This window comes from Oncorhynchus mykiss, chromosome 24, assembly GCF_013265735.2.
Source record: "Oncorhynchus mykiss isolate Arlee chromosome 24, USDA_OmykA_1.1, whole genome shotgun sequence".
NCBI lineage: Eukaryota > Metazoa > Chordata > Actinopteri > Salmoniformes > Salmonidae > Oncorhynchus > Oncorhynchus mykiss.
The window spans coordinates 20,576,345-20,588,861 of NC_048588.1; the positions used below are offsets into that span (position 1 = coordinate 20,576,345).

At 41.2% G+C, this 12,517-nt stretch overlaps 1 protein-coding gene across 2 annotated transcripts in view; it reads left to right on the forward strand.

Annotated features, from left to right (window-relative positions):
* The first annotated feature begins 1,043 nt into the window (after positions 1-1,043).
* Positions 1,044-12,517, forward strand: part of LOC110503971 (roundabout homolog 2) — a 59,622-nt gene continuing 48,148 nt past the window's right edge. For both annotated transcript variants that reach the window (XM_021582664.2, XM_036961462.1), the window contains exon 1: positions 1,044-1,543. In XM_021582664.2, coding sequence (XP_021438339.2) covers positions 1,465-1,543 — 79 coding nt within the window. In that variant the 5' untranslated portion in view covers positions 1,044-1,464. The remainder of the gene's footprint in view (positions 1,544-12,517) is intronic.

Sequence of the window (12,517 nt, forward strand, 5' to 3'; positions counted from 1 at the left end):
TGAGATGTTTCCATTTGCTCTGTTTAGCTTTGTAGACTTTGATAAGGTCCACGCTTCCATTGGAGCTGGGGGTTAATGCTGTTGTGGCCGGGACAGGTGTCTGGACCACTTCTGTTGCCCAATTTCCAGCCCAATTCAGGGGGACAAAGGGAGAGTAGGCGCCTGGTAGTCCATGAGCACTCTCCATCATGTTGGGCTCTCAGTAAGAGACATGGAGACAATGCATTGAGAGGGCAGGGGGCAGGGGCACACAGAGGCTGGGGTGGAGGCAGAGAAATGGAGCCTGCCCTGGGGAGCAGGGTGTCCTTCTCCCCAGAGAGTACAGGCACCAGAGGCTGTGTGAGAGGCAGATTGCAGATCAATGAGAGAGAGGAGGAGTGGGTGTGAACCGGCATCTGTTTAATAAATCACTATGGAATCTGGGGTCTGTGGAGGCTCGGTGGCAGACAGGGTTAAAGGGCTGAGCTGCTCTGGACTGTGGATCACAGTGGAAGGCTATCTTCATCATCATCAGCAGTACTGTAGCAGCAGCAGAATATCATTATCCTTTATCATCATCATTATGATTAGAATTTTCTTCAACAGGAGGAGAAGCAGAGATAACTTAGTAAATTATTAAAGTCACAACCATAATAATCCTCATCATTATCCCCTTGATTACAGTTCTGTTGGTCAATAACAACATATGCCCTCTGTGATGTAGTTTTCATCAATTTGTGTTAGCCTACTTAAAGGCAACACATTACATTAATCATTTCAGCCAATTGACAGGCTAGGATTATGTTTATTGAATTACCTATAATTGCTTTGCCATACGATGTTAGGCCCATATGAGTTGGGGAAACTGACACCTGCAATTACTGTAAAGATTGACATGGCCGAAACACAGACCTTTAGGTTGTGAATCATCTCACGGTCATCTAGCCATGCGTAGCGCAGCAGAGGGATTTGAAGTGGCAAGGTCAGAGCCTGCACAGATGTCGCTCCTGTCTCTTTAAGAATACATCCTCGCATTTGTAGCTGAGAGCTGTGTACGCAGTTGATTCAGCATGTGCCATTCGTAAAGTGGTGGTCTGTTATTCCAGGCACACATACAGAGATTCGAGCGGGAGCGCAACTTCTCCGACGAAGCTGTCTTGTTTATATTTTATAGAACAATATATTTACGTATCGATTTCTTGTTTTGCTGAGGACGTTTCGCTACAATATGATTTTATTATGATTTTGCGTGCATAATGTGCGGGGCGAAGTGATGCGGCGATGTATTTCTTCGGGCAAAATTGCCACGGGGTCCGGAGAGCTGTTTTCAAATAAGTTCTGTGTGGACATTTTAACCGTTAGAAAAAACATCAGCTGAGCTTGTAGTAAGCACTGTAATTGTTTACCTTTGATACATTTGGATACTGAATGTGACTGAGGGTTGAAAACCAGTTTGGACATAGACCGACCTGTCACAAGGCAAAAATGACCAACTACAAGAATATGGAGACACATACCACGCATGTCTTGCTATTGGCGGTATCAATCATCTGTACCGCCTTGGGTAAGAGAGAAACTACAATATGAACTATTCCATCTTTTCAACTTTTACGTGTAGCCGATGCATCAAGTACATGTAACTGCCAAAATAAAGGAAACACTTGCGTAAACTAGGTTTACAAGATACATTGAAAGTAGGTGCTTCCACACAGGTTTGGTTCTTGAGTTAATTAAGCAATTAACATCCCAGCATGCTTAGGGTCGTGTATTAAAATGCCAGTTGCCCATTATTTTGTCTACCATGGCTAGAAGAGATCTGAAACAGGTTCTCAAAGGAGCATAGGGGGGTTTAGTGTGTGTGTGACCAGATCTCAACCCAATTGAACACTTATGGAAGATTCTGGAGTGGCCCTTGAGGCAGTGTTTTCCAACATCATCAACAAAACACCAAATTATGGAATTTATTGTGGCTGAATGTTTTTGCATCCTTCCAATAGAGTTCTAGACACTTGTAGAATCTATGCCAAGGCGCATTGTTCTGGCGGCTTGTGATGTCCCAGCACCCTATTAAGACACTATGTTGATGTTTCCTTTATTTTGGCAGTTACCTGTAGGCTAGGCTAAGGAACAATGTTTTGATTGGGATTAATATTCAATGAAAAGTAATGCAAGCTGTTGATTTGTCTTTATTTTTGTTTTACATTATATTTATCATTTTAAAAGGCTATATCACAAGGATATGCATCACAAGGTTATGCAAATCACTGTATTACACTGCTTTTATCCAAAACATAGCTCTGTAGTGTGGAGTGTATGGAATCACATTTGATTTTAAAACATTATTGTGAGTTATTTTTCATGAGTCAAAATACTTTTTAATTTTTAAATGGAACATTCAATATATTGTAAAGTCCTAAACATATTGAGAGGAAAACAGTAATTAGACAAAATGTTAAAGTTGTAAACTAAAACTAATCTAAAGTTATTGCAAGCCAAAAATAAATTATATCAATGATAAAAAAGGAAACAGAAAAATTATTTTTCTTTGCAATTGAATATGTTCATGGCACTAGCTAGGTTTCCATTCAATTGGAGACAGATGTTCATGTGAATATTTTAAAATATGCATAAAAACAATGGCACATTTTCCCAGCAGAGATGTTTCCATCAAATTGACTTGTTGCAGATAAAAGGCTGTGTGTGATGACGTAGTGCACATAAAAATACATTTTGCCGTTAAATTCCCATGTACAGAATAACAAATAAGTTAGATGGGTCTCCATCAGGTTTTGGCACATGCGCTTTAAAGCTAATTTATCCTTGCTCTTGTAATATGCATCCTCCGAAGGCTTGTGGCGACCAAATTGAGCTCCGTTCCGCATCGCCATTTCTATCCAAATTTTGTAACAACGTATAGCTAGCTACACATTGACATGATTGGGTGACGGTAGGTGGGGACGGGAGGTCCTGTATAACACAAACTCACTTCCTTGACAACAGCTCAGCAAAGTACAAGAAGTATGAATGCTCTGACTTCTGCGGAGGCTGCATCAAAGTAAATGCGGTATTTAATTTTTTTTAACCAGGCAAGTCAGTTAAGAACAAATTCTTATTTAGAATGACGTCCTACCCCGGCCAAACCCTAACGACACTGGGCCAATTGTGCGCCGCCCTATGGGACTCTCAATCACGGCCGGTTGTGATACAGCCTGGAATCAAACCAGGGTCTGTAGTGACGCCTCTAGCACTTAGATGCAGTGCCTTAGACCGCTGTGCCACCCGGTAGCCCACTCAGGCTTGTAGTAATTATTTTGGTCCGACATGTACTTTACTCACATAAAAAGGTTGGATGGAAACCTGGTTACCTACAAGCAATCTTCTCTGCTTTGTTTGCAACTTTTCCTCACCCATGCTTGCATTTCTCAAGCTCTTCAAATCACATTTCTAAGGTTACAATATTTCTTTCCCCAGCGCTTTAATTTTTTAATTTCTCTGTTGGGTTTAGAAGGGAGCGAACTAAATTGGTTACTGTTGGTCAATACATTTTGGAGTGAGAGTTCAGCAACCACTCCCACAGAACGCATCATCAACGCTGTCATCCTCTACCAAGCTACATCACTTGCAGTACTGCGGAACAGTAGTGCTCCGCAAGCGGGAGTGAAAGACACTGCCCAGGTGTCGTACTGTCGGCTTGCAGAGCATATGTCGTGTTTAAGACAACTGGGAATAAAAATAAATAATGTTTTCAACTCAGAATTCGAGGTTGTAAACTCTGACTTTCCAACCTGAAGATCACTGATGTCTTGATTTTACCTAGTTTTTTGTGTGTTCCCAGTTGCTCCAATACCCCCCCCCCCCCCCCATTGAGCACTAGACTCTATGTATCACTGTAGCATCCAGATGGTCACTACTAATATTACAAGCTATTTCTCATGTAGGCTGCCATCCTGCTCAAAATAAAATCAAGTGGGATGGAACAAATTGGCCATAGCTACTGCAGGTGACATGTGACCATACAGCTGAGCAGAGTGTAGGAGGGCGGGTCCAAGGTGTGAGAAGTGTGCAGAAGGGCATGAGACAAAAGAATGTGTAGTATTGGGGAAAGTAATGGAATGTGTTAATTGTAGGGGTGCCCATGGAGCTGGGGATCAGAAATGTCCCGTGCGAGAGAGGCAGGTTTAGGTTTCCAGTGTTTGAGTAGTGCAGAAGTTGTCATATACAGAGGCAGTGAAGATGGGTTAAGGGGAGGAGTGGTGAGAGTAGTAGTGATATACCAGTACAGGGGGATAGGCCAAAAAGTGATATATGTTTAATTAAGATTGGATTTATAGCAATGGTTATCAACTGTACTGCAGGGATGGAACGGAAGTCGCAGAAAATTGAGGTTGAGATGGCAGCTGCAGAGAGGTATTTAGGTGTGCGAGACTTGACATCAGAAGAGTTACAGGGTGTGTTAAGTGGTGATGGCATGAGGTAGGAATAAATACATTTAAAAAGTGGAGTAGGGTGGTGTTCATTTTATTTTATATAATTTTGAAATTAGTGAGTGTAGTGTTAGATGGTAGGGTATTAATTTAGTAAATGTTTTTATTTTTCAAGCAAAGTATAAGGGAGTTGTACTCCAGTCTAGTAGGTGGCGGTAATGTAACAAATTGGATGCCAACCGCCGTTAAACCTCATAGAAGAAGACCATACAGCTGCCCAGTGGGAAGCACCTCGATGCATCACCAGTGCACTGGTCATTCATACTGTCTCGACGTGCTTCCTGTGAGCAGAAACGTTAGCTAAATAATTGGCATGTTACAGTGAAATACATGGTGATCAATTTTACAAGTGAATTATCCCTTTGCCTTGATGACAGCTTTGCACACTCTTGGCATTCTCTCAACCAGCTTCATGAGGTAGTCACCTGGAATGCATTTCAATTAGCAGGTGTGCCTTCTTAAAAGTTCATTTGTGGAATATATTTCCTCCTTAATGCATTTCAGTGTTGTTACAAGGTAGGGCGGTATACAGAAGATAGCCCTATTCTAGAGGATAGCCCTGGTCTAGAGTCCAAATTTGAGATTTTTGGTTCCAACCGCCTTGTCTTTGAGAGACACAATGTGGGTGAACAGATTATCTCCACATGTGTATTTCCCACTGTAAAGCATGGAGGAGGAGGTGTTATGGTGTGGGGGTGCTTTGCTGGTGACTTTGTCTGATTTATTTAGAATTCAAGGCACACTTAACTAGCATGGCTACCACAGCGTTCTGCAGCGATACGCCATCCCATCTGGTTTGGGCTTAGTGGGACTATCATTTGTTTTTCAACATGACAATGACTCAACACACCTCCAGGCTGTGCTGTGTAAGGGCTATTTGACCAAGAAGGAGAGTGATGGAGTGCTGCATCAGATGACCTTTCATCCATAATCCCCTGACCTCAACCAAATCAAGATAGTTTGGGATGAGTCGGACCGCAGACTTAAGGAAAAGCAGCCAACAAGTGCTCAGCATATGTGGGAACTCCTTCAAGACTGTTGGAAAAGCATTCAAGGTGAAGCTGGTTGATAGAATGCGTGTGCAAAGAGTGTGCAAAGCTGTCATCAAGGTAAAGGGTGACTATTTGAAGAATCTCAAATGTAAAATATATTTTGATTTGTTTAACACTTTTTTGGTTACTACATGTTTCCATATGTGTTATTTCATAGTTTTGATGTCTTCACTATTATTCTACAATGTATAAAATATTAAAATGTAAGAAAAATCCTTGAATGAGTAGGTGTTCTAAAACTTTTGACCGGTATTGTAGTTTGTTTTAGGCTTTCAATACTTTTGATTCATTTTTGTTTACAATATTTGTTTCCTCAATACTTTTTGAACACTATATTTATTTATTTTCATTTAAAAATCCCAAAGTTTTGTGACTCATGAAAAATCACTTACAATTCTTTCTTTAATCAAATGTGATGCAATAGGCGTGTGTGTGTGTGCATGCTTTCATGCATTTGTGCGTGCCTGTGTGTAATTGACATTCTATCCCCCAGACACCCCTCCCAACAAACTCTTTTTAAGTCGCTGTCAGATCACACTGGTGCCATATGGTATGAAGTGTATTGAGTGAGAGGCTTCACACATCTTGAGTTTTATTATGCATGTTTCCACCAGAAGTATTGTGTTGACACTGACAGGGACTCACATCAGCCTCATAGGACATCAATGCAGCTGCCTGAGTCACTGTGAGCATCTATGTCATAGGCTACTGTATGACCTCACGAATTCCTATGATCCTTTGAGAGACTGGCAGTCCTATGATGAAAGGATAAGTACTATAATATTGGAAAATAATGACCCTGAGACAGGATGATTGATGTCAAAAACATGAACTACTCGGGTACAATTGAAACCACAGTCATGTTTTTTTTAAACAAGCTTTTACTTTAAAGACACAAATGATAGACACTTGTGTACTACAGGGGTGCATGTAAGACAATGATGCATCATCATGTTAGCAGCAGTGGTCTTGGTTGACTTTGGTCTCCACTTTTAGAGTCAGTCTCTGAAAACAGTACTACCTTACTTTATTGTGAGAACAGGGCTGTTAATGCATGGTCTCCATTCTCTCTCTGGTGTCCATCAACACGCCAATACTTTCCTAAATTGTTTTTGAACTTGAGTGTTGCATGTGTCCTCCTAAGTCTCTGTTTGATTGCGTGAAAAAGAGGGATCCTCCACAAATTGCATTCGATTGAAGGCAGATTGAGCAAGACAGAGTTGCCAGAGCTAACAACTTAACATATTGATTGCAGTCTCAGCACTTAACTTGCCTCACCAGAGTGTTTCACACGCACAGACTGATCAATCTGATTCAGGTTGGAATTAAATTGTTTTACTCCATGTATCGACAAATCACTGCTATTTCAATGAAGTTAAGTTGAATAAATTCAGAGCACTTGTTGTGCTTGGAGTTATACTAATCCAATGCTAAACACCTTTCTGAAGGCGACAGTTAATGAAATAGCCAACAGAGATATCTGTCCAAATCCTCCTCCGCCTGGTTACTTAGCTAGTGAAACATCATGGCTGCAGGTTCACCCAAAGCCTCTCAGAGCTGCACTTAATGAAAATGGTCTCTGGTCTGGATGATGAAACCACAAGAACAGTGTCTGCTCACAGCCTACTACTGTAGTACACAGCCTGGCTTGAGTCATATCACTGAATAATGTTCTGCTTCTGGGACATGCTGATGACATCACTGAGATGAGTCATGGGCAGTAAGGGCAACTGCCTGGCAGTTGCCCTATCTTAGATGGGAACTATATGAGACTGTAGCACACACACAGACCACTTGACTTTTTCCACATTTTGTTACATTACAACCTTGTTCTAAAATTGATTAAATACACCCCCCCCCCACCCCCCCATGACAAAGCAAAGATAAGTTTATATATTTTTTTGCACATTTATTTTAAAAAATAAAACAGAAATCCCTTATTTACATAAGTAATCAGACCCTTTGCTATTAGACTCAGGTGCATCCTGGCACCATCCCTACAGTGAAGCATGGTGGTGGCAGCATCATGCTGTGGGGATGTTTTTCAGCGGCAGGGACTGGGACACTAGTCAGGCTCGAGCGATGGGTGAAGGGAGCAAAGTACAGAGAGATCCTTGATGAAAACTTGCTCCAGAGCGTTCAGGAACTCAGACTGAGGCGAAGCACACAGCCAAGACAACGCAGGAGTGGCTTCGGGACAAGTTTCTAAATGTCCTTGAGTGGCCCAGCCAGAGCCCAGACTTGAACCTGATCGAACATCTCTGGAGAGACCTGAAAATAGCTGTGCAGTGACATTCCCCATCCAACCTGACAGAACTTTAAAGGATCTGCAGAGAGTAACGGGATAAACTCCCCAAATACAGGTGTGCCAAGCTTGTAGCGTCAAACACAAGAAGAAACGAGGCTGTAATCACTGCCTACGGTGCTTCAGCAAAGTACTGAGTAAAGGGTCTAAATACTTATGTAAATATAATATTAAAGTTTTTTTTATTTGTAATACATTTGCAAAATTTCTAAAAACCTGATTTTTGCTTTGTCATTATGGGGTGTTGTGTGTAGATGGATACAAAAAAAAGACATTTAGAATTAGGCTGTAAAGTAGCAAAATGTGGACAAAGTCAAGAGCGTCTGAATACTTTCCGAATGCACTGTAACATACGAGTCAATGGAACACTACAAGTTTAAGACTGAGAACATTACTTGAGTCTGCCCTTCAAAGACCATTTGACATCGTGCCAAGAGTAACCAAACTTTTTTCCTTATGACTCTCGAATGCTTCTCAAGGGCTTTTGGGTCCATTGCATTATGTAAATGATACAAGAAGTGAAATCTTAATGAATAAATCTCAGTGGATAGCAACCAGCCCCCAAGGTAAGCAGCCCCTACAAATTTGTGTGGTGGTGGCCAAATGTATCCTTGTTTGCCAGCTACATTATTACCCAACAGGTACACTCTGTCTCTCCTGATTTTTGTATACTGCGAAAAATATAGGAAACAGGGTCTGGGGTGTAGCATCTCTGTTTTGAGGAGTGTTGTGTTCCCAGCGCCGACCTAGAGGGGTACTCTTACCCTGGACAACAACAGGATTTGAAGTGAAGCAGGACGTAGTTCTCCCTCTGGTTTTGTTGTTTTCACACCATGTTAGCATGACGGGGGTACACTTTTGCCCTTGGGGAAGAAAGACACTGACGCATGCTTAATATTTGTAAATATTAATTAATGAAAGAAGCCCAATTACGTAATGTCATAGCTAGCAGCCATAGGCCAAATATAGCCTTGATCAACAGGGCTGTAAAGATGGGGCTTGATCTTCCCCTAAGCTATTCTCCTGCTAACTCTGCCTGCTTAGTAAGACAGAAGTGTATGAGAAGCCATGAGCCAATATGTGGGTGGGTGTCTGAAGTTGCAATTAGGGCCAATTCAATAGCTTGTCTATCAGATAGTGCTTGGCCTATTTTGCTGTCACTCTCTGACAGGGCTTGGTTGCTTGCTCTGCTGTGGATGTTTCATGTTCTCCATGAATAGCTTTTACTATCTTAATAAATCTACAGTGTATGATGATGGATGTTATTTAGACTCATCATCCTTGCGTAATGAGTTAAACATTATCTATAAAATGATTAGCTCTTTGGACTCCGTCTCACAGTATGCGAGTTGTAGATGTAAATGGTATTGTAGTTGTGTTACTACATCAAGGTTAGTGCTTTATTAACCTAACGAGGGGAGAGAATGTCAGCTTCATTCTGGAAATCTGCACAACATCTATCTCATGAGGTATGGCCATAACAGGAGCTAGCTATTTGCTTTACGTTTCTTTCCTACCAGAGAAACAGGAAACTTTACAGTGCTCCAGACAGATTCTCTGTTACTCTGTACACAACCTTCACTGCTGCGTGGAGATATCCTTGATAGGCTGGTAGAGAGTGATCACCTTGTTTGAGGCCAACAGCCTCTCATTCAATAGGCCCCTCCCTCTGGAAGACACTTCAAGGTTGCCCACAATTCAGTCTTATGGACAATCCAGACTCCTGCTCTGGCATTTGATAGCGCTGGAAGCTTCTTCTGTGTGGCGTGTGTTGAGTGAAGGAATAGTCTGATTGTGAAGTGGGTGTATGTACATTATTTCTCCAGTGTGTAGTATTACAATAATGACACAAACCTTATATAACTACTTATTGGATCAACACAGATGGGAGCATTTTGTGACATAGCACAGATTTAAGATTTAGCTCTGTTCTGTGTTTATTCATTTATGTGGACATTTGGATTCAGGAACATGCCCTTCCCTTAGCTGTTCACCCTTAGTGTGTTTTATTTTGTTAGTTCATTTGGAAACAAGGATTGACCTAGAATTATAATTTGGGGCAAATCAAGTCACACCAAAGCATTTTTAAGAATTCCATATGCACATTTAACCCTCTGAGGACCCACCATGCTATTTATTTCATGTGGTTGAATGCTATCCAGGCCAAATGGGCCATGAGTATTAGCTGAATGTTTGTACCGCTTTATAAAAGCCTCCAATATCGTCAAATACGTGTTTTTCTCTGTCACAAACATGGTTGGTTGCTCATGTTTCTCTCTTTGAAAGGTGCACTCAACTGCCACCCACAATCTTCTTGTCATAAACCAAACATAGCCTGATTACACATCAAAGCAGCCTTACAACGTGACCCAAATTAACTACCCTCCAGTGCATGACTCCCTGTCTTCACTGAAAGATCCCATGGCACTTATCGTAAGAGTAGGGGTGTTAACCCTGGTGTCCTGGCTAAATTCCCAATCTGGCCCTCATACCATCATGGCCACCTAATCATCCCCAGCTTCCAATTGGCTCATTCATCCCCCTCCTCTCCCCTGTAACAATTCCCCAGGTTGTTGCTGTGAATGATAATGTGTTCTCAGTCAACTTACCTGGTAAAATAAGGGTTCAATAAAAAAATGGAAATACTTTATAACATTGACTGAAATAGTACTCATACAACTATGTCATGTTTCAAAAGGATTTCTTTATCCAGATGAAGGGTACTGCTATGGGATCCCCGATGGCTCCTAACTATGCAAATATGTATGTGCGTTACATGGAGAAACAGTCAATTCTCAATCCTCTCAGAAATGATTTGGACACTGTACATTGATGATATTTTAGTTCTATGGAGGTGTGATGCAGAACAGATTTAGGCATTCCATGCTTTTCTGAACGCTGGTTCTGACAACCTGCGATTTACTTTACAATCTAACACATCAAATCAGTTTCCTTGATCTTTTGATTATTTGTGAGGTTAATGTTCTATACACAGATTTTTACAAGAAACCCACAGGCTGTATCAGTTTGTTGAAGGCTGATAGCTGTCGCCCTCATCCCTTGAAAAACAGTTTGCCCTACAGCCAGTTCTGTCGAATCAAAAGAATTAGCAAAAAATAATCACACTTCGACAGTAACATGGTTGCGATGCAAAGACATTTCTATGAAAGGGGGTACAGAAATGGTCAGATCAATACTGCCATTGAGGAAATCCAAAACAAATCGAGACAAGATCTCTTTCAAGGACAGTTTTGCAAAAATAACCATTCTTGCGTTCTCACTACACACTAAGTGCTCTGAACAAATTAAGGAAATCGTTCACAAACATTGACACATGATAAGATCTGATGACCATATCGGTAATGTGTTTTCGAAACCTCCCTTGGTTTTATTCTCGCGGGGCAGAAATCTCAGAGATCAATTGATAAACTCTGATTTACCACACCAAAATACGTCCGCACAACATCTCAAGTGTTCAATGAAATGGCACTTACAAATGTAGATCCTTCAAACACTCCCAAACAGGGAAACAGATCCCAATCAAAGGTGTTATTACATGCTCCACTAAGGCAGTTATTTATCTTATTTGTCCTTCTGGTAAAAATCATGTGAACTAAAAGTAAGAATCTCTGAGCATCGTAGCACCATTAGGTGCAAAAACTCGACGTACTCAGTTGCTGCCCACTTTTTGGAAGCAAACCACCCGATTTTGTCCCTTCGTTATATCGGCATAGAACACATCACACTCCCTAGGAGAAGGGGGGCCTTTTACAATCTATTGTTAAAATGAGAGGCCGACCTGGATCTTTAATTTAAAGACCATCGATCCCTTCGGTCTCAACGTAGAGTTTGATCTGAAGCCATTCCTGTGAATTTTGCTATACATTGTAAATTATATTATGTTTTGTAGGCCTATATGATGTAGCCTAATTGTATCTATGATCGTATGTTATACATTCATGCTTTTTATATGTACTGTTGATATTCTGATTATACACTGAAAAGAAATATAAACGCAACATGCAACAATTTAAAAAATGTTACTGAGTTACAGTTCATATAAGGAAATGAGTCAATTGAAATAAATTCATTAGGCCCTAAATTATCGATTTCACATGACTGGGAATACAGATATGCATCTGTTGGTCACAGATACCTTAAAAAAAGGTTCAGAAAATCAGTCAGTATTTGGTGTGACCACCATTTGCCTCATGCAATGCAACAAATTTCCTTAGATTTGATCATGCTGTTAATTGTGGCCTGAGGAATGTTATCCCACTCCTGTGGGAAGCTGCTGGATATTGGCAGGAACTGGAACACGCTGTCAATTTAGAGCTTCCCAAACTTGCTCAATGGATGACATGTCTGGTGAGTAAGCAGGCCATGGAAGAACTGGGACATTTTCAGCTTCCAGGAATTGTGGACAGATTCTTGCAGCATGGGGCTTCGCATTATCATGCTGAAACATGAAGTGATGGCAGCAGATGAATTGCATGGCAATGGGCCTCGAGATCTCATCACGGTATCTCTGTGCATTCAAATTGCCATCGATAAAATACAATTGTGTTCATTGTCTGTAGCTTATGCCTGCTGATACCATAACCCCACTGCCACCATGGGGCACTCTGTTCACAACGTTGAGATCAGCAAACCGCTTGCCCACACGACGCCATATATGCGGTCTGCCATCTGCTCAG